This window comes from Bufo bufo, chromosome 8, assembly GCF_905171765.1.
Source record: "Bufo bufo chromosome 8, aBufBuf1.1, whole genome shotgun sequence".
In the NCBI taxonomy this organism is placed as follows: domain Eukaryota; kingdom Metazoa; phylum Chordata; class Amphibia; order Anura; family Bufonidae; genus Bufo; species Bufo bufo.
The window spans coordinates 50,400,645-50,426,266 of NC_053396.1; the positions used below are offsets into that span (position 1 = coordinate 50,400,645).

The 25,622-nt window shown below is 44.5% G+C and overlaps 1 protein-coding gene across 4 annotated transcripts in view; it reads right to left on the minus strand.

Moving 5' to 3' along the window:
* Positions 1 to 5,005: 5,005 nt before the first annotated feature.
* DGKK (diacylglycerol kinase kappa) overlaps positions 5,006 to 25,622 on the minus strand; it is a 345,826-nt gene continuing 325,209 nt past the window's right edge. For 3 of the 4 annotated variants that reach the window (XM_040405534.1, XM_040405533.1, XM_040405536.1), the window contains 3 exons: positions 15,240 to 15,351; positions 6,004 to 6,134; positions 5,006 to 5,482 (listed from right to left, as the gene is read on the minus strand). In XM_040405534.1, the coding sequence (XP_040261468.1) occupies positions 5,408 to 5,482; positions 6,004 to 6,134; positions 15,240 to 15,351 (318 nt within the window). In that variant the 3' untranslated portion in view covers positions 5,006 to 5,407. The remainder of the gene's footprint in view (positions 5,483 to 6,003; positions 6,135 to 15,239; positions 15,352 to 25,622) is intronic. The other variant, XM_040405535.1, reaches the window with a different exon arrangement.

Here is a 25,622-nt window from a genome sequence, read left to right on the forward strand (position 1 = left end):
AAAGCATCATAACCTGGGAATAGAGGCTCAGATCAACAAAAGAAAAACTGTGTTTCAGTCAGGTGATCCACAGCTATGTCTGTGTCTATACAGACAAGTGACCTTTTAAATAAAGGGTTATTCCAGTGGAAAGCATTGTTAGAGTTCTCAAGTTATGAAGGTCATGTTTGACTGCTGCTTCATGTGAACTCCTGACTGCGGTGTCACTTTGTGAGGGTCTTAGTGACTGCATTTAAATCTACCTATTCAGTGTATAGGTGATAGATGTTTTCCACTGGAAAACCTCTTTGAGATATGTGCTATTAATATATAAAACAGTACATTGGACAGTTCTGGTTTTGGGAACTGTAGTCTGGCAATAGCTATTTTTTTTTTTCATGCTCCTGGATGAGATGGCCTCCAGACTTCTGTAAACCATGCCAAATGCTGTGCATGGAGTGGCATTACAGGTCACTTTTTAGGAGCAGACTACTCAGCCCAGTTTACCTAACGCTATTGTGCTTTTCCTTTTTTTCAGTTGTAAACCCTGGAGAGCCCCTGTACATTATACATTATTTTGAATACAGAATTGTACAGTGCTATTAGCCACTTTTAGTGGATTATCAGTTGACCTGTTGATAACAAGCTTTCAATAAGTCTTTTTGCCATATAGGCAAATAGGATTCTACTTCTAATTTTCTTTGAGAGTAGAAAAATGCAGATACTTTTTGTATCATACTACTTCCGCACGTGAAGTAGGCAGTTTCTTTAAAACTGATTTATTACAGAAATGACATTTAAACAATTCACAGAATAACTCAAAGAGTCACAAGTATAAGAGTACTGATCATTTACACAGTCTTAATTACAATACAGCACAGATTGGGGGAAAAAATGCCCAGAAGCAAATAAGCCATTCACGAGACAAAAAGACTACCCCACTAATAAATATTGCTTCAACTGTACATTCACAATTGCAATTTAGGTTGTAGAACCTTGCCCACATGACAAGTCATTGCCTCACAAAATTATATATTAGAAATAGAGTTTACGTTGCACTGTATCTCTTAAACAACATGCAGAAATGCTGAGTTTACCTAAGCTGCAGAGAAAATGATGCTTTCACAGCTGGCATTTGTAAATGTATAATGTATAAACCCAGAGTAACTTTTGGTGGCTCAGTGGTTAGCACTGGTGCCTTGCAACGCTGGGGTCCTAGGTTCAAATCCAACCAAGGACAACATCTGCATGGACTTTGTATGTTCTCCCTGTGTTTGTGTGAGTTTCCTCCGGGTACTCCGGTTTCCTCCCACACTCCAACAACATACTGATAGGGACCTTAGATTGTGAGCCTCATTGGGGACAGACTGATGTTAATGTCTGTAAATCTCTATGGACTATGTCACCGCTATATACAGTCAGGTCCATAAATATTGGGACATCAACCGAATTGTGACATTTTTGGCTCTATACACCACCACAATGGATTTGAAATGAAACAAACAAGATGTGCTTTATCTGCAGACTGTCAGCTTTAATTGAGGGTATTTACATCCAAATCAGGTGAACGGTGTAGGAATTACAACAGTTTGCATATGTGCCTCCCACTTGTTAAGGGACCAAAAGTAATGGGACAATTGGCTTATCAGCTGTTTTATGGCCAGATGTGTGTTATTCCCTCATTATCCCAATTACAATGAGCAGATAAAAGGTCCAGAGTTAATTTCAAGTGTGCTATTTGCATTTGGAATCTGTTGCTGTCAACTCTCAAGATGAGATCCAAAGAGCTGTCACTATCAGTGAAGCAAGCCATCATTAGGCTGAAAAAACAAAACAAACCCATCAGAAAGATAGCAAAATCATTAGGCATGGCCAAAACAACTGTTTGGAACATTCTTAAAAAGAAGGAACGCACCGGTGAGCTCAGCAACACCAAAAGACCCGGAAGACCACGGAAAACAACTGTGGTGGATGACCGAAGAATAATTTCCCTGGTGAAGAACACACCCTTCACAACAGTTGGCCAGATCAAGAACACTCTCCAGGAGGTAGGTGTATGTGTGTCAAAGTCAACAATCAAGAGAAGACTTCACCAGAGTGAATACAGAGGGTTCACCACAAGATGTAAACCATTGGTGAGCCTCAAAAACAGGAAGGCCAGATTAGAGTTTGCCATACGACATCTAAAAAAGCCTTCACAGTTCTGGAACAACATCCTATTGACAGATGAGACCAAGATCAACTTGTACCAGAGTGATGGGAAGAGTATGGAGAAGGAAAGGAACTGCTCATGATCCTAAGCATACCACCTCATCAGTGAAGCATGGTGGTGGTAGTGTCATGGCGTGGGCATGTATGGCTGCCAGTGGAACTGGTTCTCTTGTATTTATTGATGATGTGACTGCTAACAAAAGCAGCAGGATTAATTCTGCTGACCTGAATCCGATTGAGCATGCATTTCACTTGCTGAAGACAAAACTGAAGGGAAAATGCCCCAAGAACAAGCAGGAACTGGAGACAGTTGCATAAGAGGCCTGGCAGAACATCACCAGGGATGAAACCCAGCGTCTGGTGATGTCTATGCGTTCCAGACTTCAGGCTGTTATTGACTGCAAAAGATTTGCAACCAAGTATTAAAAAGTGAAAGTTTGATTTATGATAATTATTCTGTCCCATTACTTTTGGTCCCTTAACAAGTGGGAGGCACATATGCAAACTGTTGTAATTCCTACAACGTTCACCTGATTTAGATGTAAATACCCTCATATTAAAGCTGACAGTCTGCAGTTAAAGCACATCTTGTTCGTTTCATTTCAAATCCATTGTGGTGGTGTATAGAGCCCAAAATTTTAGAATTGTGTAAATGTCCCAATATTTATGGACTTGACTGTAAGTGCGTATAAAAATAACTTTCATGTTGCACATTCATTCCAGTCTCTCTGAACCAGTGAATTAATAGAATATACCATACAATAAAAGGGAAAGCTAGATTTTATTTTTATTTCCTCGCCACCGTGTGGGGGACTGTGAAGAGGTTTATGCTTATTTGCTCCCCTATGCTCTGTTCTGTTTCCGCAATGGCCTGTGCCCAAGCAGCACATGACTCGGCAGTGAGGTGCCACTTGGAGACATGTCACCGCTGGAGCCAGTCATTAGCTGCATCAGACCCATTCCATCCACAAAGTTGACAAGTGGGAACTGGAAGTCCAGTGAACACTGCCTGGGAGCCACAGAGCTGGAATGGTGGTGTGCAGGTAAGTATAGATCTCTTCACAGGTCCCACTGGGTGGAAGGGAATTTAGAAAAAAATCATGGAAACTCCTTTTAAGTGAATCTCCATCTTTTATACTCAAGTTGTTTTAGGGCCAAAAGTCTGTGGTGAAGCTTAATTTTTCTGATACACATCTCCAAATTGTCCCTAGAGGGGGTTACTGCATACTATTATACATCGAACTCAAGTATAACACAGCATGCAGAGGATGCCTATGTAAAAGGATTAGAAGCACCACAGAAAAAAATGGAGCTGCAAACATAGTCCCAGATTTACTAATGTGTCTCTGCCAAAAATGTCTAAAGAAAACCAGCACAAATTGGTGTGTTTTAGCACAATTTGGCACATCTATTGTTTCTTCACGTTTCTGACAAGCTTGACAAGGGGCAGGATTAAAAGGGGTTGTCCCACAAATGTTTTTGTAGTTTTCAAACCTTCACCTAGATCTGAATAGTTTTGTAATTGTATGCAATTAAAAATTTAGCATAGCCACTGAGTTATTCAATAGAACGTATCTGTATAGCACCACCTGCATTTTTTATTTTTATTTTTTCATTTCTTTTTACCTGCTCACTGAGATGGCCGCACATGCTCAGTTTCATCCTTCATCTGCCTGCTGAGCTGTGATAGGCAGAGCATGGACACACCTCCTGGGCTGCAGCAGAAAAGACACTCCCCTTGAGCTATGATAGGCAGAGCATGGACACGCCTCCTGGGCTGCAGCAGAAAAGACACTCCCCTTGAGCTATGATAAGCAGAGCATCGACACGCCTCCTAGGCTGCAGCAGAAAAGACCCTCCCCTTGAGCTGTCAGCTTGATATAAATCTAGCAGAGCAATGAATGGGCAGATCTCTGGATCTATGCGAGATACAGGGCTGGTTCTAGCTTTGTTAGAAAGAGATAGTCATTTTCTATATGATGTCTGATTTTAAGGGGATAAGCATCTTGTGAAAGGGGCTGGACCTAAGATGCCGTAATTCTGGTGAAAAAATCTCTCACAGTAAGCCAACCAGTAGCTGGCAGAGAGTCTGAGAAAGGAGTCTAGCCCTGTACCAGATTTATCATCCAGTCTGGACCACTGTGATAAATCTGATGCAGGTCTCGACAGCCTGTCTAAGCTTACACCAGCTTTACCATTATTAAATCTGGGCCATAATGTTCACACATTTTTGATGGCACTATTTTCTTAAATAATTTTAAAAATGTTATTGTCTTGTCACAACTGCAGAAAAGTGCTCCAAAACCACATCACACATGACATGTGAACACTGCCTACGTTATTTTATTTCATAATGCCTAGTTTAGCTGCATATAATGATGACTTTCATTCTGGAGAAAAAGTAGATATGTAAATGAAAGCCCTTGCTCCTCCTGCATCCTCTCCTTCTTGATTTGCAGGACCAGGTCATCTCTTCTGGCCCTGTCAATCAAGAAGAATGAGGGAGTGCCAGATGAGGCAGGATGGACAAGGGTGCACAGAGTGGCTTTGACCCATCCTTAGTTGCTCATTTGCATAGGGATTAAAAGCACTTTGATAGACTCTCATTAAGGCCTCTTTCACACGAACGTACTTTATTCCATTTCCGTTCCTGCAGTTTGTTTGCGGTCCGTATGCGGAACCATTCATAAAAAAAAAAACGGAAGGAACTCCTTGTGCATTCCATTTCCGTATATCCGTTCCGCTAAAGGATAGAACTTGTCCTTTTATTATCTGCATAATGTACAAGGATAGTACTGTTCTATTAGGGGCCAGCTGTTCCGTTCCGCAAAATACGGAATGCACACGAATGTCATCCGTATTTTTTGCGGATCCGTTTTTTGCGAACCGCTAAATACATACGGTCGCGTGCAAGAGGCCTAATATGTGTAATGGTATGCGTATCGATGAGTTAATTAGTTAGTAATTAAGTAGTACTTATTATGGAAATGGAGGACTGAAACACTTGCATTTAGGCATCACAGCATTTCTTATAAGATCAAGCTAATGGTACCGATGTTGGTTGTTCGGTCTTCTAATAACAGCATCGCAAGGCAATGCTACACACTGAGACATATCCAGAGATACTATACCAAAATAAATACAGTGAATTTGTCATTACTCCATAAAATATCACTCATCCCCAATTATGTGAACATTGAATGTAACAGTAACATTTCTACACAGGACTGGTAATGTCTTTAATGCCCTGTAGGATCCTCTTCATGTGGCCCACTTTGGCTATTCCCAAATCCTATAAAGGAAAGAAAAGAAATCATATTAAATGACAACAACAAATGCTTAGAGAATAAGTACATAAATGGTATTGTATGGGGTGACAGAATATAGTTGTAAAATGGCACTGCTACCAGTATATCTAAGTGATTCACAATGTGCATGACATGAAGTTTTAAGCACAAATGCCTGTTGTGTAATGGTATTCTAAAAATTGTCCTGGCCTTTTTGTCAATTGATCACAGAATACTTGGTAAATAAAGTGTTATGGCGTCGGCAATTTTTAGAACATAAAGACCATGGGGGAGATTTATCAAACCTGGCGTAAAGTAGAACTGGCTTAGTTGCCCATAGCAACCAATCAGATTCCACCTTTCATTCTTCTGAGCTCCTTTGGAAAATGAAAGGTGGAATCTGATTGGTTGCTATGGGCAACTCAAGCAGTTTTCCTTTATACCAGTTTGATAAATCTCCCCCTATGAGTTGACAGTGTGGAAGGGTAACAGTGGCTAAAGGAGATTTAATCGCCTTGTATAATACCTTGAGATCCCTCCTCTCCAGCAACACCAGCTCTGAGCCCTGGATGTCGTGGCGGATAAAAATCTCCTTGTATTCCCCTAAACCCAAGACTTCAAGCCAAGCTGCTACTTCCTCTGTACCCCATTTATCCACTAGCAGAGAGATAAAGTAAAAGTCAATAGAAAAGCAATCAACCAAGTTAGCAACACAAGAGAACAAATATTGGGGATTTATCAAAGGTAGTTCAAAGGGAAACTGGCTTAGTTGCCCATAGCAACTACTTCATTTTTCAGAACTCCCTTGGAAAATGATAGGATTCATCTGATTTGTTGCCTGGGGGCGACTTAGCCAGTTTTCCTCTGCACTACTTTTGATAAATCTTTTGTGAACTGCATTTCACCACAGATATTTCTAGGCACAAGGTACAGCTGTTTGAACATTTACCATTTGGAACTATTTAAATTGGTTGTCCCAGAACGACATCTTAGCACCCATTCACAGGATAGGTGATAAATGTCTTATTGGTGGTAGTTCACCCTCATTCATCAGAACAACCTGGGCCCAGGTATTAATGGAGTGATGGTTGAGCATGCGTATTGCTACTCAATTCAACGTCTATGGGACTGGTGGACATAGCCAAACAGACCCATTTATACATGGGGACACAAAACCTAGGTTCAAGGGGGTCTCAGTAATTGGCCCCCACAAATCAGATAGTTATCCTGTGTATAGGTAATAGCACTTTAAGCATAATTATGTGCACACAGTGCTGTGATAATATTATTTGTGTATTTAGTATACTTTTTTGGGATAGGTTTGATCAACTGTGCCTACCTACAGGGTCTAAGTAAACTCTGCTCCCAAAGCTAAGCCCTAACAGCAGCATAGTCAGCAGAGCACTGACCCTCGCATATACAGGACCCTATTCCCTCTCTGATAATCGTGACCCTGACCCTTCTGACATCTTTCGCTAACTTGTGTAATAGCTCATCAGGGATTTATTAGAGACAGGGCAGGTGCAAGGCTTTTTGCCAACACAAGCGAAGCTACATTTTGGCGCCCCCCCCCCCCCCCCCCCTCGCAGCTCACATGGCCCTAGCCCTGTCTGCAGAAGCTGGCTTCTGCTTTGTGTGGTCCTGGTATCTTCTCTCTGCTTCAGACAATCGCTGGTTTGAGGACCGTATTTTTCGCCCTCTAAGACCCACCTAGGTTTTAGAGGAGGATAATAAGAAAAATATATTTTCCATTACACCTCGGGTCAGAACAGCAATCAGACCTCCAATGTTAATCAGACCACAGATCAGACCCCTATATCAGACATCAGCCCCCATTCATCAGCCCTCCATGTCAGCCATCATGCCCCCATGTCAGCCATCATGCCCACATCCATGTCACATTTCTCCCCCTCCTTTTTATATAATCCCCTCTGTCACATTTCTCCCCCATGTCACATTTCACCCCCTCAATGTCACATTTCTCCCCCTCAAGGCCTCAATGTCACATTTCTCCCACTCCATGTCAAATCACCTATGTCACATCAGCCCTCCATGTCACATTTCCCCCCCTCGAAACCATGTCACATCACCCCCTTCGTGTCACATCATGATCACATCATTACCCCCTATTGTGTCACATTTCAGTCCCCCCCATGGCACATCATCGCCCGGCCGGCCCTGGCCCCATCCCCATGTCACAAGTAAGTGATTTAAAAAAATAAAAAGAAGGTTCCTTTTTACGCCCTCCCCCAGGGTGCGCCCTAAGGCAGCCGCTTGGTCTGCCTTATGGTAGCGCCGGCCCTGATTAGAGAGGCATAATGTCAGGTAAACACATGAATGGCAGTGGCAGATTACCTCCGCTCTGCCATTCCTTTTAAGTGCTGGCCTAAGGCTCAGAAAACAGATTTAGGAATTTGAAGTCATAAATAATCATAATACTAGTAACAACAAGAATAGCTCCTTTTCTGATGCTGTTTATCTGTGGAGCACATCATTTGCATGATAAATGAGTAACAGCTTTTTGCCATTTTTTTAATAACTCAATAGTACAAGTGAAACTAGCAGTCCCTTTCACGGGACGATGATCTGGGCAATTGCTGGGAAGGAGTGTTCCTAGGAATTACCCTATGTAAAGATACCGCTGATCATGTTCAAATGCTCGGGTGAAAGTATCATTGATGTGGACACCATAATCATAAATTCTGGGCAACATATTGTGTGTTAACAACGATCTGCTGCCCAGAAACAATGAACCTGTATGGGGGAAGGAAATAAACGTAGCAATCACTCATCCGCATGCAGAGGAGGTGATTGCTGCGTGACAAGTAGGCAATTATTGGGAAAGAACGGTTCAGTCCAGATAATGGCCTGCTGAGTCAGCCTGTGTAAAGGGGTTTTAAGAAACTTTGTAGTACATTTTATCATAGAAAAATGTTTCTTTATCCACGTGTCAGCCTCATCTCCTGCTACCCCTTCCTCTGCACTAACTCAAAAACAGGATCCCCTGTTTTCTCCATGTGCATTCTCCACTGACTAGCTCAGGGAAAAATGATAATCTGAGATGGAGCTTGCAGAGGGGTAACTACTAAAAATGGCAGATACAAGCCATATAATGGACATATATAGGGCTGTTCCTCATTCCACATGGCAGGTTATCCGGAAAATCATTTGAAATGACTGTTACACTTTAAGTTTGTTCAGTCCCCACCTCCTGTGCTGGTGGGTTTTTAGGGGGCATGTTACAATGTTTGGTTCTGATATACTTGCAAATAAAGAATACAAAAATATAAATGGGCCTGCATTATGGTGTTGGGTTTTGCCATGCAGGATAGATGGGCCTGATGCTTATTTCCTTCACCATTCCCTTTCCATAACCCCAAAAACTGGTGGGACAAATAAGGGATGGGCCCTATCTTTCCAAGTGCTTCATTTCAGCCTCACAATCTTGATCAACCTTAATTGAAATATTGTCAAACTCCTCAACATTTGATGGGCAAAATATGAAAAATATGGGGGTAATTTATTAAGACGGCAGTTTAGATGCTGGTCTTAATACCTCTTTGCACTAGCAGTGGCTTGTCTAAATGTACGCTAGCTCCCTTGGCGTAGACAGAATAGGTCATCAGTATTTGATCGGACCCCTGGCGATCAGCTTTTTGAGAAGGCATCAGCACTGTGAGTGCCACAGCCTACTCTATGTGGCCTAGGAGCAGCTCAGCCCCATTCAAGTGAAAGGGGCTGAGCGCAATACCAAGCACAGCCACTATACAATTTACGGCGCTGTGCTTGGTAAGTTGCGAAAAGGCATCGGTGCTCACAGGAGCACTCTCAAAATAGTTGGTTGGCGGGGGTCCTGGTTGTCAGACCCACACTGATACCGATGACCAATTATGAAGATAGATCATCAGTAAAAAAAATAAAATAATGAAAAACCCTTTTAATATACATTGACCAAAAATATAAACGCAACACTTTCGGTTCTTCTCCGATTTTGCATGAGCTAAACTCAATGATCTAAAACATTTTCTACATGCACAAAAGACCAATTACTCTCAAATATTGTTCACAGATCTGTCTAAACCTGTGTTAGTGAGCACTTCTCCTTTGCCGAGATAATCCATCCCACCTCACAGGTGTGGCATATCAAGGTGTTGATTAGACAGCATGAATATTGCACAGGTGTGCCTTAGACTTCCCACAATAAAAGGCCACTCTGAAATGTGCACAGTTTTGCCTTACTGGGGGGGGGCGGGGTCAGAAAATCTTTTATTATCTGGTGTGGCCACCATTTGCCTCACGCAGTGAAACACATCTCCGTCGCATAGAGTTGATCAGGTTGTTGATTGTGGCCTGTTGAATGTTGGTCCACTCCTCTTCAATAGCTGTGCAAAGTTGCAGAATATTGGCAGGAACTGGAACACGCTGTCGTATACACCGATCCAGAGCATCCCAAACATGCTCAATGGGTGACATGTCCGGTGAGTATGCTGGCCATGCAAGAACTGGGATGTTTTCAGCTTCCAGGAATTGTGTACAGATCCTTTCAATATGGGGCCGTGCATTATCATGCTGCAACATGAGGTGATGGTCGTGGATGAATGGCACAACATTCAAAATGCCATCAATAAAATGCACCTGTGTTCGTTGTCCATAACATATGCCTGCCCATACCATAACCCCACCGCCACCATGGGCCACTCAATCCACAGCGTTGACGTCAGCAAACCGCTCACCCACACGACGCCACACACACTGTCTGCCATCTGCCCTGAACAGTGAAAACCGGGACTCATCCGTGAACAGAACGCCTCTCCAACGTGCCAGACGCCATCAAATGTGAGCATTTGCCCACTCAAGTCGGTTATGATGACGAACTACAGTCGGGTCCAGACCCCGATGAGGACGACGAGCATGCAGATGAGCTTCCCTGAGACGGTTTCTAACAGTTTGTGCAGAAATTCTTTGGTTATGCAAACCTATTGTTGCTGCAGCTGTCCGGGTGGCTGGTCTCAGACGATCATGGAGGTGAACATGCTGGATGTGGAGGTCCTGGGCTGGTGTGGTTACACGTGGTCTGCGGTTGTGAGGCCAGCTGGATGTACTGCCAAATTCTCTGAAACGCCTTGGAGACGGCTTGTGGTAGAGAAATGAACATTCATTGCACGGGCAACAGCTCTGGTAGACATTCTTGCAGTCAGCATGCCAACTGCACGCTCCCGGCATCTGTGGCATTGTGCTGCACATTTCAGAGTGGTCTTTTATTGTGGGCAGTCTAAGGCACACCTGTGCAATATTCATGCTGTCTAATCAGCACTTTGATGCCACAGCTGTGAGGTGGGAAGGATTATCTCGGCAAAGGAGAAGTGCTCACTAACACAGATTTAGACAGATTTGTGAACAATATTTGAGAGTAATGGGTCTTTTGTGTATGTATAAAATGTTTCAGATCTTTGAGTTCAGCTCATGCAAAATGGGAGCAAAACCGAAAGTGTTGCGTTTATATTTTTGGTCAGTGTAAGTATATAAATATTTAAAGGGAACCTGTGACATTGTACATGCAGTCCAACCTGTGGGCAGCATGGTATAGAGCTTGAGGAACTGAGCAGATATTATATATGTGTGTGTATAAATATATATATATATATATATATATATATATACAGTCAGGTCCATAAATATTGGGACACAATTCTAACATTTTTGGCTCTATACACCACCACAATGGATTTGAAATGAAACAAACAAGATGTGCTTTAACTGCAGACCGTCAGCTTTAATTTGAGGGTATTTACATCCACATCAGGTGAACGGTGTAGGAATTACAACAGTTTGCATATGTGCCTCCCACTTGTTAAGGGACCAAAAGTAATGGGACAGAATAATAATCATAAATCAAACTTTCACTTTTTAATACTTGGTTACAAATCCTTTGCAGTCAATTACAGCCTGAAGTCTGGAAAGCATAGACATTACCAGACGTTGGGTTTCATCCCTGGTGATGCTCTGCCAGGCCTGTACTGCAACTGTCTTCAGTTCCTGCTTGTTCTTGGGGCATTTTCCCTTCCGTTTTGTCTTCAGCAAGTGAAATGCATGCTTAATAGGATTCAGGTCAGGTGATTGACTTGGCCATTGCAGAACATTCCACTTCTTTCCCTTAAAAAACTCTTTGGTTGCTTTTGCAGTATGCTTTGGGTCATTGTCCATCTGCACTGTGAAGCGCCGTCCAATGAGTTCTGAAGCATTTGGCTGAATATGAGCAGATAATATTGCCCGAAACACTTCAGAATTCATCCTGCTGCTTTTGTCAGCAGTCACAACATTAATAAATACAAGAGAACCAGTTCCATTGGCAGCCATACATGCCCACGCCATGACAGTACCACCACCATGCTTCACTGATGAGGTGGTATGCTTAGGATCATGAGCAGTTCCTTTCCTTCTCCATACTCTTCTCTTCCCATCACTCTGGAACAAGTTGATCTTGGTCTCATCTGTCCATAGGATGTTGTTCCAGAACTGTGAAGGCTTTTTTAGATGTCGTTTGGCAAACTGCAATCTGACCTTCCTGTTTTTGAGGCTCACCAATGGTTTACATCTTGGGGTGAACCCTCTGTATTCACTCTGGTGAAGTCTTGTCTTGATTGTTGACTTTGACACACATACACCTACCTCCTGGAGAGTGTTCTTGATCTGGCCAACTGTTGTGAAGGGTGTTTTCTTCACCAGGAAAAGAATTCTTCGGTCATCCACCACAGTTGTTTTCTGTGGCCTTCTGGGTCTTTTGGTGTTGCTGAACTCACCGGTGTGTTCCTTCTTTTTAAGAATGTTCTAAACAGTTGTTTTGGCCACTCCTAATGTTTTTGCTATCTCTCTGATGGGTTTGTTTTGTTTTTTCAGCCTAATGATGGCTTGCTTCACTGATAGTGACAGCTCTTTGGATCTCATCTTAAGAGTTGACAGCAACAGATTCCAAATGCAAATAGCACACTGGAAATGAACTCTGGACCTTTTATCTGCTCATTGTAATTGGGATAATTGGGATAATGAGGGAATAACACACACCTGGCCATGGAACAGCTGAGAAGCCAATTGTCCCATTACTTTTGCTCCCTTAACAAGTGGGAGGCACATATGCAAACTATTGTAATTCCTACACCGTTCACCTGATTTGGATATAAATACCCTCAAATTAAAGCTGACGGTCTGCAGTTAAAGCACATCTAGTTCGTTTCATTTCAAATCCATTGTGGTGGTTTATAAAGCCAAAAATTTTACAATTGTGTTGATGTCCCAATATTTATGGACCTGACTGTATGTGTGTATATATATATATATATATATATATAGTGTTTTTTGGAAAAGATTCTGTAAAAATTGTATTTATTAAATCTCTGCTCTTTCTATGCTTAGGAAACATGTAGTGGTCTTAGTGTATGACATGATTTAATATCATACAGGGAATGCTGTCTATCACAGAACAGGAACACCCACATGACTTTTAAACATAGAAAGGGATTTTAATAAATAAAAATAATAATAATACTGAATTTCTTTCCACAAAACTATACAGTATATCAATCTACTCAACTTATCCTGCTCTACAACATGGTGCCTGCAGATCAAACACCAATGTCAACATGACAGGTTCTCTTTAAATCCAAGTGAGCTGTACCTCAGTACAAAGTGATTCTTCTCTGTAAGGCTCTTCCCTACTTATAACGCTGCGTTCAGACCTGAGCGTACGGGATGGAGCGCTCTGTATGCGCGATTTTAATGCGTGTTTACAGACGCGGCTCCGGAACAAGCGAACGCCCATTGTCGCGCGTTCCCAGAAGTCTATGTACGGGAACGCGCGACAAGACGCCCCAAAGAAGCTCCTGTACTTCTTGGGGCGTCGGGCGTTTTACAGCGCGATCGTACGTGCTGTGAAACGCTCAGGTGAGAACCATTCCCATAGGGAAACATTGGTTCTTGCCTGTTGAGCGTTTTACAGCGCGTAGGAACGCGCTGTAAAACGCTCAGGTGTGAACCCAGCCTAAGTGCCATTTCATTACAAGCTTTCAATAAGCAGATAGCTGTGGGCCATCCAGAACTCTGTGTAACTGGACAGGCTGCATACGCAGTTTTCAGAATAGTCCCTTCCACTTAGGCCTCATGCACACGACCGTTCCGTTTTTTGCGGTCCGCAAACCGCGGATCCACAAAAAACAGAAGCTGTCCAAGTGCCTTCCACAATTTGTGGAACGGAACGTGCGGCCCATTGTAGAAATGCCTATTCTTGTCCGCAAAACGGACAAGAATAGGACATGCTATATTTTTTTTTGCGGGGCCACGGAACGGAACAACGGATGCGGACATTGAAGTGAATGGGTCCGCACCCGAGCCGCAAAAACTGCGGCTCAGATGTGGACCACAATAACGGTCGTGTGCATCTTGGTTTAAACTGGCCATACATGTAAGGTTTTGTAGTTTCTAATTTCACAGTCATAACCAGGGCCAGATTTTCCTTTTGGCATATCAGGCAAGAATGCCTGCAGAAGAGAAAACGACATATGCATACTGTAGACAATGCACATTCATTAAGGACTTCTGTGCATTGACATGGTAATTAGGATAGCAGCAGAATATAATTCTCCCGAGAACCTCTACCTACACTCTTCTGGTACTGGCCATGACATTTAGTATGTCATATTTAGTAGCACCAACATTTATAGCTAGATAATAAGCAGAAATATGGGATATCGTGTGCACATCTGAATACAATGTTGCAGATATGTTATGATTATATCATCTAGAATTTTAAGTTAAGAATAACTTTTTTCCATCCTGATTTATTTCTTGACGATTGCAGGACTTATCTTTGGTGGGTACAGAAGTACAGCTGAAGCAAGCACTGCCACAAACCTACTGCATTATATTAAAGAGGTTTTACAGGGTTTTAATATTGACGACTTCTCCTCAGGATAGGTCATCAATATCAGATCGGCGGGGGTTCGACACCCGGCAACCCCTGGCAATCGGCTGGTTGAAGATAACGCTATGTGGTAAGCAGGTGTAATTACAAGAAGCCTTCAAGTGTATAGGAAGGAGCCGTCCCCATGGAAGTGAATGGGACGGCTTGTAATTACACCTGCTCTCCGCTGCAATGTCGATGGCGAGCAGGTAAACAATGAGGGGAAGGCTGCGCTCGCAAGGTGCACTGCCTTCTTTTCAACCAGCTGATCGCCGGGGGAAGCCGGGAGTCGGACCCCCGCTGATTTGATATTGATGACCTATCCTGAGGATAGGTCATCAATATTAAAATCCCAGAAAACCTCTTTAAGTGAAATTCAATTGTGCTACATATATGCAAATAAAGAGAATGCTAGCATATACTGTACATTACAATATCATTTGGTCATTACTTAGCCGTAACATGTATGGCCTGCTTTATACAACCTAATGATCATGATGCAATACAAACATTTAGGGTATGTGCACACGATGTGTATTATGAGCAGTTTTTCTGTGCAGAATCTGAAGATTTCCATATAGAAAATCCACAGAACAATACAGTACCAGCCATGTAGGTGACATTTTCTAAATCTCATCTACACAGTGTGTAAAGAGTGAGATCTGGGGCAAATCTGTGTCAAAATACGCACCAAAATCAACAAGTGACACATGCAGATTTGGCGCAGAAGCACATCAAGATCCACATACGTACTACACTGCTGTGTGCATGTACCCTATGAGTTACAGAATATTCTGACGAGCACTTACCTGTTAATGAGCTGTTGGATTTCTGCTTATGACACTTCTCTTTTTCTTTTCTTGGTTTTGAAATAATTCTGAGCTTCAAGCTTCCTTTACCGCTCACATTATCGCTGTTCTCCTAATTGTAGCAGATACACACATTTTAGTACCTAATGATTATCTACATACTGTAGATATTTCATCTCTGCAAGACAATAAAAATCGGTTTCCCCAAGCTACTATCATGTGGGTTAGTTGGTTTTACACCAGTCGTGTCCATATTGAGAGGTAACCTTCTCTGTGTAATGTTCTCTGTGATGCTAATGCTGTAAATGATACCATCCCGAGATTAAGCCCCCACAACTGTGTACATGTTGGTGCCGTTTGGAAGATGTGTTAGGACTTAATCCACAGCACACAGAGTATGTGTAGCCATTATTAGATGCTTGATAGGAAAGTATTTCTTTATTCTGACAAATAATGAAACATCAATGTCACTTGTGGCACTTTAGCCGTGGGCGGACATAGACAGCAGAGGGCCCCTGTGCAAAGAATGTGCCTGGGCCCCCTCCCCAAACCACACATACAGAAATAAACATAGGCCATAGGTAAAGATGAATGCAATGATGTATGGCAGCAGAAGGGATCCCAGTTTGTCATACCCCCAATCCTACAGGGAGAGGAAGGGGTGATCAGGGGCATCATAGATGGTGGAGACCATTTAGACTGTGGTGCGTATTAAAAGGGTTATCCGAGAGTATAAAATCCCCCCATATGCCGGGCCCCCCACACTGAATATACTTATCCAGCTCCCAGCGCCGCTCCTGGTCCCTGCACCGCCGCTGCTGCTTCTTCCTGTGCGCGAACTAAAACATCCGGTGTCGGGGGGAAGCAGCCAATGGCAGGCAGGGATGACCCTCTCTAGCGTCACCTGTGATACTAGGGAGGCTCGTGCCCGTCTGCCATGGACTGCTCCCCCCCAACACCAGATGTCTTCATCCACACAAGGGGATTAGCAGCAGGGAGCGGGGTGCGTGGTAAGTATATTCCCTGTGAGGGGCCTTGCATACGGGGGGAATTTTATACTCTTGGACAACCCTTCTAATGCTCCATTAATGCCCCCACAATTTTTGCCCCTTTGTGCCAGCACACGGTAGTAATATGCACATTATGCACCTTCACAGTAGCTATGGACAGATTATGTGCCCCCCACACAGTAATTATGCTAGATATGTGCCCCCTCACAGTAGTTATGCCAGATTATGTGCTTCCTCACACAGACCCATTGAAATGAGTGGGTCGGCATTCAGTCTGGATGATATGCATTTAGACTGGCACTGGATGCGGCAAATTTATTGGGAGGCCTGTGCCTCTTCATAACTTCGGCAGAACCACTGCCAGTTTAGGGGTTATTAAGACCGGTGTCCGTAAAACGCCGGTCTTAATAAGTGTCTGGGCAACACTTTTAACCCATTTACATGACACGGACCACATGTATTTTGTGATCTGCAAATTATGGATGAAACGCATGTGCCATCTGCATTTTTTTGCAGACCCATTAACTGGCCTGCACATTACGGACCAGTATAGGACATGTCACATTTTCTATCCTTTGCGGACCAGACATACGGATGCCGAAAGCAAATGACTTGTATGTGTTATCCGTATGTCCATTCTGCAGAAGATGGAAAATGTAACACGTCCTATACTTCTCTACAAAATGCGGACTGCAGACCCGTTTAAGTTAATGGGTCTGCAAAAATATACGGATCGCACATGGACAACATCCATATCTCGCCAATCCGTGGACCGCAAAATACATTAGAATGTAGCCTCACAGTATGTGGGTAAGGGACAGTCACAGGAGGGCCAGAGGGGGACAGGGATGTTGGGTGGGGTACAAAAAAATAACATACCAAGTCAAGTTTAGTGCCTGGTAGGGACAGTGGGCACACAGGCAGCCTCCGGTCCTCACTCACCTCCTCCAAAATTGCTGCAGGCTTCACACATCCACCACACAGCAGGACTGAGCTGTAAGGAGGCGGGGCGATCACAGATGCAGCACAGGACATGCTGCCCAGGCAGGATCAGCCTTTGAGGTGTGTGAGCTGTGCGAGGGCGCCATGGCAACAGAGGCGCCCGGCGGCCGACACAGCCACTGACAGATACAGGGGCGTGGTAGGGGGCGACGGCAGGGGGCACAGGGAGATGAACGCTTCCATTGTGGAACCGCTCATCTCCATAGTCATCTGTATCGCCATCCTCAGGACAGCGATACAGATGGCTGTGCTGAGGCAGGGGAGGGAGAGGCGTGTCCCTTTCCCTTCCTCTGATAGGCTGCAGGCACTAGGCCGGCAGCCTATCAGAGGCCGGCGCAGGCGGCGCGATGACGTACAACGCGGGACACAGGCCGGAAGAGGCCTGCATTGCATCACTGACACTGAGGTAAGTTTAAGTGTTTTTTTTTTGTTTTTTTTATATATGCATTACTTTTACTGGCACATGGGGGGGGGGGGGGCTGTTATTACTGGCACATGATGGGGGGGGCTGTTATTACTGGCACATGATGGGGGGCTATTATTACTGGCACATGATGGGGGGCTATTATTACTGGCACATGACGGGGGGGCTGTTATTACTGGCACATGATGGGGGGGCTGTTATTACTGGCACATGATGGGGGGGCTGTTATTACTGGCACATGATGGGGGGCTGTTATTACTGGCACATGATGGGGGGCTGTTATTACTGGCACATGATTGGGGGGCTGTTATTACTGGCACATGATGGGGGGCTGTTATTACTGGCACATTGGGGGGCTATTATTACTGGCACATGATGGGGGGGCTGTTATTACTGGCACATGATGGGGGGGCTGTTATTACTGGCACATGATGGGGGGGCTGTTATTACTGGCACATGATGGGGGGCTGTTATTACTGGCACATGATGGGGGGCTGTTATTACTGGCACATGATTGGGGGGCTGTTATTACTGGCACATGATAGGGGGCTGTTATTACTGGCACATTGGGGGGGCTGTTATTACTGGCACATGTGGGGGAGGCTATTACTGGCATATGATGGGGGGGCTATTACTGGCACATGATGGGGGGCTGTTATTACTGGCACATGATGGGGGGCTATTATTACTGGCACATGATGGGGGGGCTATTATTACTGGCACATGATGGGGAGGCTATTATTACTGGCACATGATGGGAGGGGCTGTTATTACTGGCACATGATGGGAGGGGCTGTTATTACTGGCACATGATGGGGGGCTGTTATTACTGGCACATGATGGGGGAGCGGTTATTACTGGCACATGATGGGGCGGCTGTTATTACTGGCACATGATGGGGGGACTGTTATTACTGGCACATGATGGGGGGGCTTTTATTACTGGCACATGATGGGGGGGCTGTTTTTACTGGCACATGATGGGGGGCTGTTATTACTGGCACATGATTGGGGGGCTGTTATTACTGGCACATGATAGGGGAGCTGTTATTACTGGCACATTGGGGGGGCTGTTATTACTGGCACATGTGGGGGAGGCTATTACTGGCACATGATGGGGGGCTATTACTGGCACATGATGGGGGGCTATTATTACTGGCACATGATGGGAGGGGCTGTTATTACTGGCACATGATGGGAGGGGCTGTTATTACTGGCACATGATGGGAGGGGCTGTTATTACTGGCACATGATGGGAGGCGCTGTTATTACTGGCACATGATGGGGGGCTGTTATTACTGGCACATGATGGGGGGCTGTTATTACTGGCACATGATGGGGGGGCTGTTATTACTGGCACATGATGGGGGGGCTGTTATTACTGGCACATGATGGGGGGACTGTTATTACTGGCACATGATGGGGGGGGCTGTTATTACTGGCACATAATGGGGGGCTGTTATTACTGGCACATGATGGGGGGCTGTTATTACTGGCACATGATGGGGGGGCTGTTATTACTGGCACATGATGGGGGGCTGTTATTACTGGCACATGATAGGGGGGCTGTTATTACTGGCACATTGGGGGGCTGTTATTACTGGCACATGTGGGGGAGGCTATTACTGGCACATGATGGGGGGGCTGTTATTACTGGCACATGATGGGGGCTATTACTGGCACGTGATGGGGGGCTGTTATTACTGGCACGTGATGGGGGGCTGTTATTACTGGCACATGATGGGGGGGGGCTGTTATTACTGGCACATGATGCGGTGGCTGTTATTACTGGCACATGATTGGGGGGATGTTATTACTGAAAATTCACAATAGTGGGTTGCTAAATTAATACTTAACATTTATTAGTATCAAAAGTTAAAATGATAGGCCTTTAGTATATAGATAAAAAACTAGACTGAGTGCAATTAGGATACTACATACAACTCTCCGCTGGCAGATGCAAATCCAGAGAGAGGGGTATGGACCAAAAAATAAGAAGGGATAGATATAAAAGATAGTTTGAGAAGAAAGGATGCGCAGTAAGAGGGACACACTGATGGGTCGATAACCCTAGAGGTCCCTTACCCTGACTCCCCAACACTCTGTATAATCTATCACAGACCCTAGATGGCCCTGCCTAGACATGGACTGCCCAGCTTTGTCCGAAAGATAGAGTGTGGTCCCTGTAACTAGGGGAAAACAGTCTAGATGAGAGAAAGGAGGGCAGTGTAGACTGACAAACAAAACATGTAACGACCTATAATTGAGCAATTTGGCTGTAACTATAGGTATGATGCTCAGGAATCGATGATAAGTCCCAAGTAAATTAGAAAAATGTCCCGACGCGTTTCCTTGAAGGTTAGCAAATCTTCAGGAGACTGAAACCTTTAGATGTATCGGTCACTAAGTTGGCTGAATTATAAATGTCACATTCAGTCAGCTATGTCAAGTTCTGCAGAAGGTAGCTCTCAAATATCAAAGATATAGCCACACAGATAGTATACAGAAATCTTGTCTTTTTACCAAAGAAGACTCAAGAGACCCCCTGTGTCACAGGCTCAAAAAACATTCAAGTAAAGGGGTCTCGAGTCACTCCGGTTCAAATGACTAAAACAAGCCAGTGACCACCTGTTCCAGGATCACTAGTTCAGTTCATCAATCACATGATTGAGGCCAAAGATGTACCCTTGGGTCGGCTTGAGGGGATATCCATGGAGGAGGGTACATCTTTGGCCTCAATTGATGTGGAGGCCCTATACTCCTCAATACCCCATGTCTTAGGTATGAGGGCAGTAGAAACATTCTTAAACACAAGGGGACGTCAGTTCCATTTGCATAATTCATTTGTTTTATGCTTATTGAATTTTGTCCTGACAAGAAATTTCTTTTTGTTCGACAGGGTTCTTTACCACCAGCTCTGGGGCACCGCGATGGGGAGTTCTTGTGCCCCATCGTATGCCAATTTGTTCCTGGGCTGGTGGAAACGGACCCTGGTATTCAGCGATGCACCGAGTAACTATATCCCATGTGTTTTGACTTGGGCCAGATTCATAGACGACATTTTTGTCGTCTGGAAGGGCAAGGAGAGTGAATTTATTGCATTCATTAAAGAACTTAATGTTAACTCTATCAATATGAAATTCACCTTTGAATATAAAAGTAACACCTTGCCCTTTCTTGATATAGAGATATCAAGGGATAAGGACAACATGTTACAAACTAAAACATTCAGGAAACCCACCTCAACGAATGCACTGCTACATTGGACGAGTCATCATCCACAACCCCTAAAGAGAGGGATACCGGTGGGACAGTACCTACGCATCAGGAGGAACTGTTCCACCTGGCATGACTTCAAAAAACAGGCCGGGGATTTGCGGTGTAGGTTTCGTGAGAGGGGGTATCCTGATGTTGTCCTGAGATCAGCCTATAGGAGGGCCTGTAATAGTAATAGGGATGAACTATTATACCCTAAACCGAAAACAACAACCAGTGGTCTGATACGCCTGATAGGCACGTTTGATGGCGCTTCAAATGAAGTGAAACAGATTCTTAGGAACCACTGGGAGGTCCTCCTACTTGACCCTGAAATAAAACATGCGGTCTCCGAGACAGCACAGGTCACATATCGTAGGGGTTTGAGCCTTAAGGACCGGCTGGTCCGCAGCCACTTCAGCGAGAACCAGGAGGTGAGAGAAACCTGGCTTCGGCCTCCTATTGGGAGTTTTCGCTGTAGTGGCTGCGTGGCGTGCCCTCACATTACACAGGGACGCTCTTTTTGTAGTAATGTCACTGGTACTGAGTACCAGGTTAGACATTTTGTGAACTGCCGCACAAGGGGCGTGATATATAAAGCCAACTGCATTTGTGGCCTTGAATATGTGGGCAAAACCACCCGTGAACTCCGTCGACGGGTTGGGGAACATCTGGGTGACGTCAGAAATGACAGGGATACACCCATAGCCACACATATTAATACTATACATGGGGGCGACACATCTGGCCTCAAATTTATGGGAATAGAGATGGTTCACAGGCCAAGACGGGGGGGAGACTGGGACAGGAGGATTTTACAGAGGGAGACTTGGTGGATCTTTCAATTGCAGACTGTGGCTCCTTTGGGACTGAATGAACAATTGTCATTCAATAGCTACATTGATCCCTAGGCCTCAATCTTATAGATACCACCATGTACTACTCATCTGTATTTTAAACAACGCCTACCTGTCTCATCCCTCCCTCTCGCCTTTGGCTTGTTGTCATTGCTGTTTTGATTTGTGGAAGCATTCCATAGCTAATACTGACGCAGTTATTATTATTAATATCCAACCATATAAGCTCTATGTTACTATCTGGTGATCAATGACATCATTGATCCCTTAGATATGTTTCTACTGTTTAGTGTGCCAGGTGGAGCTGCTTAGCCTGCTTGCTTCACTGACACATTGAAACAAATCCGCCCTCTGTGACGCTAATAATCCTGCGTGAGTGGGGCGGCGCTATGGCCATGGCGACCGCTGGATTGACAGCTGAGCGATCGAGGCCTCCAGTGTGTGGAGATAGCTGTCGCGTGTGTGGTTGCCATGACAGCATGATTTGCCAAGCGCCTCTCACCACTGCCGGGTCATCTGATCGGCAAATATTCATGTGCTGTTGTCACGTGACCCAATCAGCTGACGTGATCACTGGGCGGAGAATGGGCGGTACGAGGCGGCCTTTTTAAATGAGCCGCGAACTCACCCTCGGTGCAGCTGCCATACGCGGAATGCCAAGGAGTGACACCCGCACCTCTCTATGGACAGTCGGAGCACTATGACTGTACAGATAAGTACTCTGCTGACTGGGTGATCAAATATCAATGTTGCACAGTGCCTTTAGGCAAAGTACTCTGCTGACTGTGTGATTAAATATCATTTGTTGCACAGCGCTTCTTGGCACACTGTGTTGAACGGCCTATGATTACCTGCTGGGGTATTATACTACACCAGTAAAGCCGCTTCAACACTGGAGAGCCAGCTACTTTCAGCATCTCTTTGAGTGTAAACCAGGCTACATATATTGTCTTACATCTGGACTTTAGCTTTATTGGTGGTCTAATTGATACACTGCACTTCTCAAGTGACTTTTGAACAGTTAGTCTCTGGATATATTGTGTATGATTGATGAACTGAACTAGTGATCCTGGAACAGGTGGTCACTGGCTTGTTTTAGTCATTTGAACTGGAGTGACTCGAGACCCCTTTACTTGAATGTTTTTTGAGCCTGTGACCCTGCAATAGGTGGATACACAGGGGGTCTCTTGAGTCTTCTTTGGTAAAAAGACAAGATTTCTGTATACTATCTGTGTGGCTATATCTTTGATATTTGAGAGCTACCTTCTGCAGAACTTGACATAGCTGACTGAATGTGACATTTATAATTCAGCCAACTTAGTGACCGATACAATTAAAGGTTTCAGTCCCCTGAAGATTTGCTAACCTTCAAGGAAACGCGTCGGGACATTTTTCTAATTTACTTGGGACTTATCATCGATTCCTGAGCATCATACCTATAGTTACAGCCAAATTGCTCAATTATAGGTCGTTACATGTTTTGTTTGTCAGTCTACACTGCCCTCCTTTCTCTCATCTAGACTGTTTTCCCCTAGTTACAGGGACCACACTCTATCTTTCGGACAAAGCTGGGCAGTCCATGTCTAGGCAGGGCCATCTAGGGTCTGTGATAGATTATACAGAGTGTTGGGGAGTCAGGGTAAGGGACCTCTAGGGTTATTGACCCAGCAGTGTGTCCCTCTTACTGCGCATCCTTTCTTCTCAAACTATCTTTATATCTATCCCTTCTTATTTTTTGGTCCATACCCCTCTCTCTGGATTGGCATCTGCCAGCGGAGAGTTGTATGTAGTATCCTAATTGCACTCAGTCTAGTTTTTTATCTATATACTAAGGGCCTATCATTTTAACTTTTGATACTAATAAATGTTAAGTATTAATTTAGCAACCCACTATTGTGAATTTTCATTGGATTAAAGGGTTTAGCTCACTATAATAGCATCGGTTTGATCAAACCCTCTACTTTGGTCGTGTAAAGGGATGTTATTACTGGCACATTGGTTGGGTGTTATTACTGGCACATTGGGGGGGCTGTTATTACTGGCACATGATGGGGGGGCTCTTATTACTGGCACATGATGGGAGGCCGTTATTACTGGCACATGATTGGGGGGGTTGCTCTCGTTACTGGCACATTATTGGGGGCACTATAGGGGCATCTACTGAGGCCACAAAGAAGGGGTATTTTATATGGGGGCTCTGTACAGTAGAATTTTATACTGGGACACATTATGGTGGGCACTATGGGGAAGGGGGGAGAGGAGTACTATGGGGTCATCTACGGGAGGCACTAAGAAGGGGTATTTTATACTTGCAAATTAAGGGGGACACTGAGGGCATCTACTGGGGCATTTTATACTGGTACTAGAAGGAAGGGGGGAGAGGAGCACAATGGGGGCACTGTATAGGGGTATTTTATACTGGCACATTATGGGGGCACTATGGGGACATTAGCTCAACTGGGGGCATTACAAGGGGTATTTTTTGCACTGTCACATTATAAGGAGAATTATTTCTACTGGGGGCATTATGGTGGGCTTTATTACTCCACCATAGTATGACCCCCTAGTAGCAGCACCAGCCTCTCCTTGCTCTTGTAGTGTCCCACTACGTAAGGGTGGGCACTACTCAATGGTCAATTGGGTCACGTTGTTCTCCACCTCCTGTGGAACATGGTTCTGGTAATTTATATTGCATTGTAATGTATAATTTAATGTTATTTCCTGTGTACCAGGCCTGTTAGGGGTGTAGTTCCTCCTCCTAGGCAGTAGAGGGAGCTAGGGAACCCCCTAGTTTATATAGTTAGGCCCAGACAGGAAAGAGTTAGTTCAGTCTAATCCAGGAGGCTAAGTAGCTCAGGCTAGCCTGCCTGAGGTCCCTGAGCAAGAGAAGCTCAGAAGTTAATCCAGGGGGAAAATCCAATTTTTCCGGAAATTCGGATCGAATTCCACTTCGTCAACTTTGATTCGCTCATCTCTAGTTAAAACAATCGTGCCCCTCCACCCCGACATGTTTCGGCACACCAGCGGCTTTGTCAAGGTACACCGTCAAGGAATAATGACAATATCCCAGTGAAGCAATACTACTGGGATCTTTATTATAATACAATCACTACAGAACCATCCTTGTATATTACAGTGATTCTAATACTGTGAGAAGTATTAATTTCAACACTCTCCAAATACATTCTTGGAGAATAATAATATTAGCAATACTATTGTAGTTGTACACTTGGGCTACTCATAGTGAAACACTCCTTAAAGCCATTGAAAACATAGATACTACTAAATGCGCTACTAACAGTGGCGTGCCCAGGGGGGTGCGGTCCGCCCCAGGTGCCGGCTCTCAGCGCTCTCATGGGGGTGCCAGAACAGAAGCAATGAGCACTTCCTTCAATACAGATGGAAGCGCTCATTGCTTTTCCCTTTATAAGATGCAGTGCATCTTATAAAGGGAATACTAGTGAGCGCTTCCATAATGGAAGCCCTCACTAGTCTGCAGGAGGAGGGGGAGAGAAGCCCTGTGAGCGCTGTCCAGTACTTACTGCTCCTCCTGCTTGCTCTTCTCAGGGCCCACGCTGCTGTGTCCTGGCTGCCTGCAGCGTCAGAACGTACAGAGCGCACTCTGACCTGACGCTGCAGAAGGTCAGGTGACTGCAGCGCGGGCCCTGAGAAGAGAAGACAGCCAGGACAGGGAGAGTTGGGACAGGAGAGGTAAGTGACTTTATTATTTTACAGTCTGATCTGAGGTCTGATATGGAGGTTTAGAGGGGTTCTGAAGTTTTTTTTAACTGATGATCTATCCTCTGGATAGATCATCAGCATCTGATCGGTGGGGG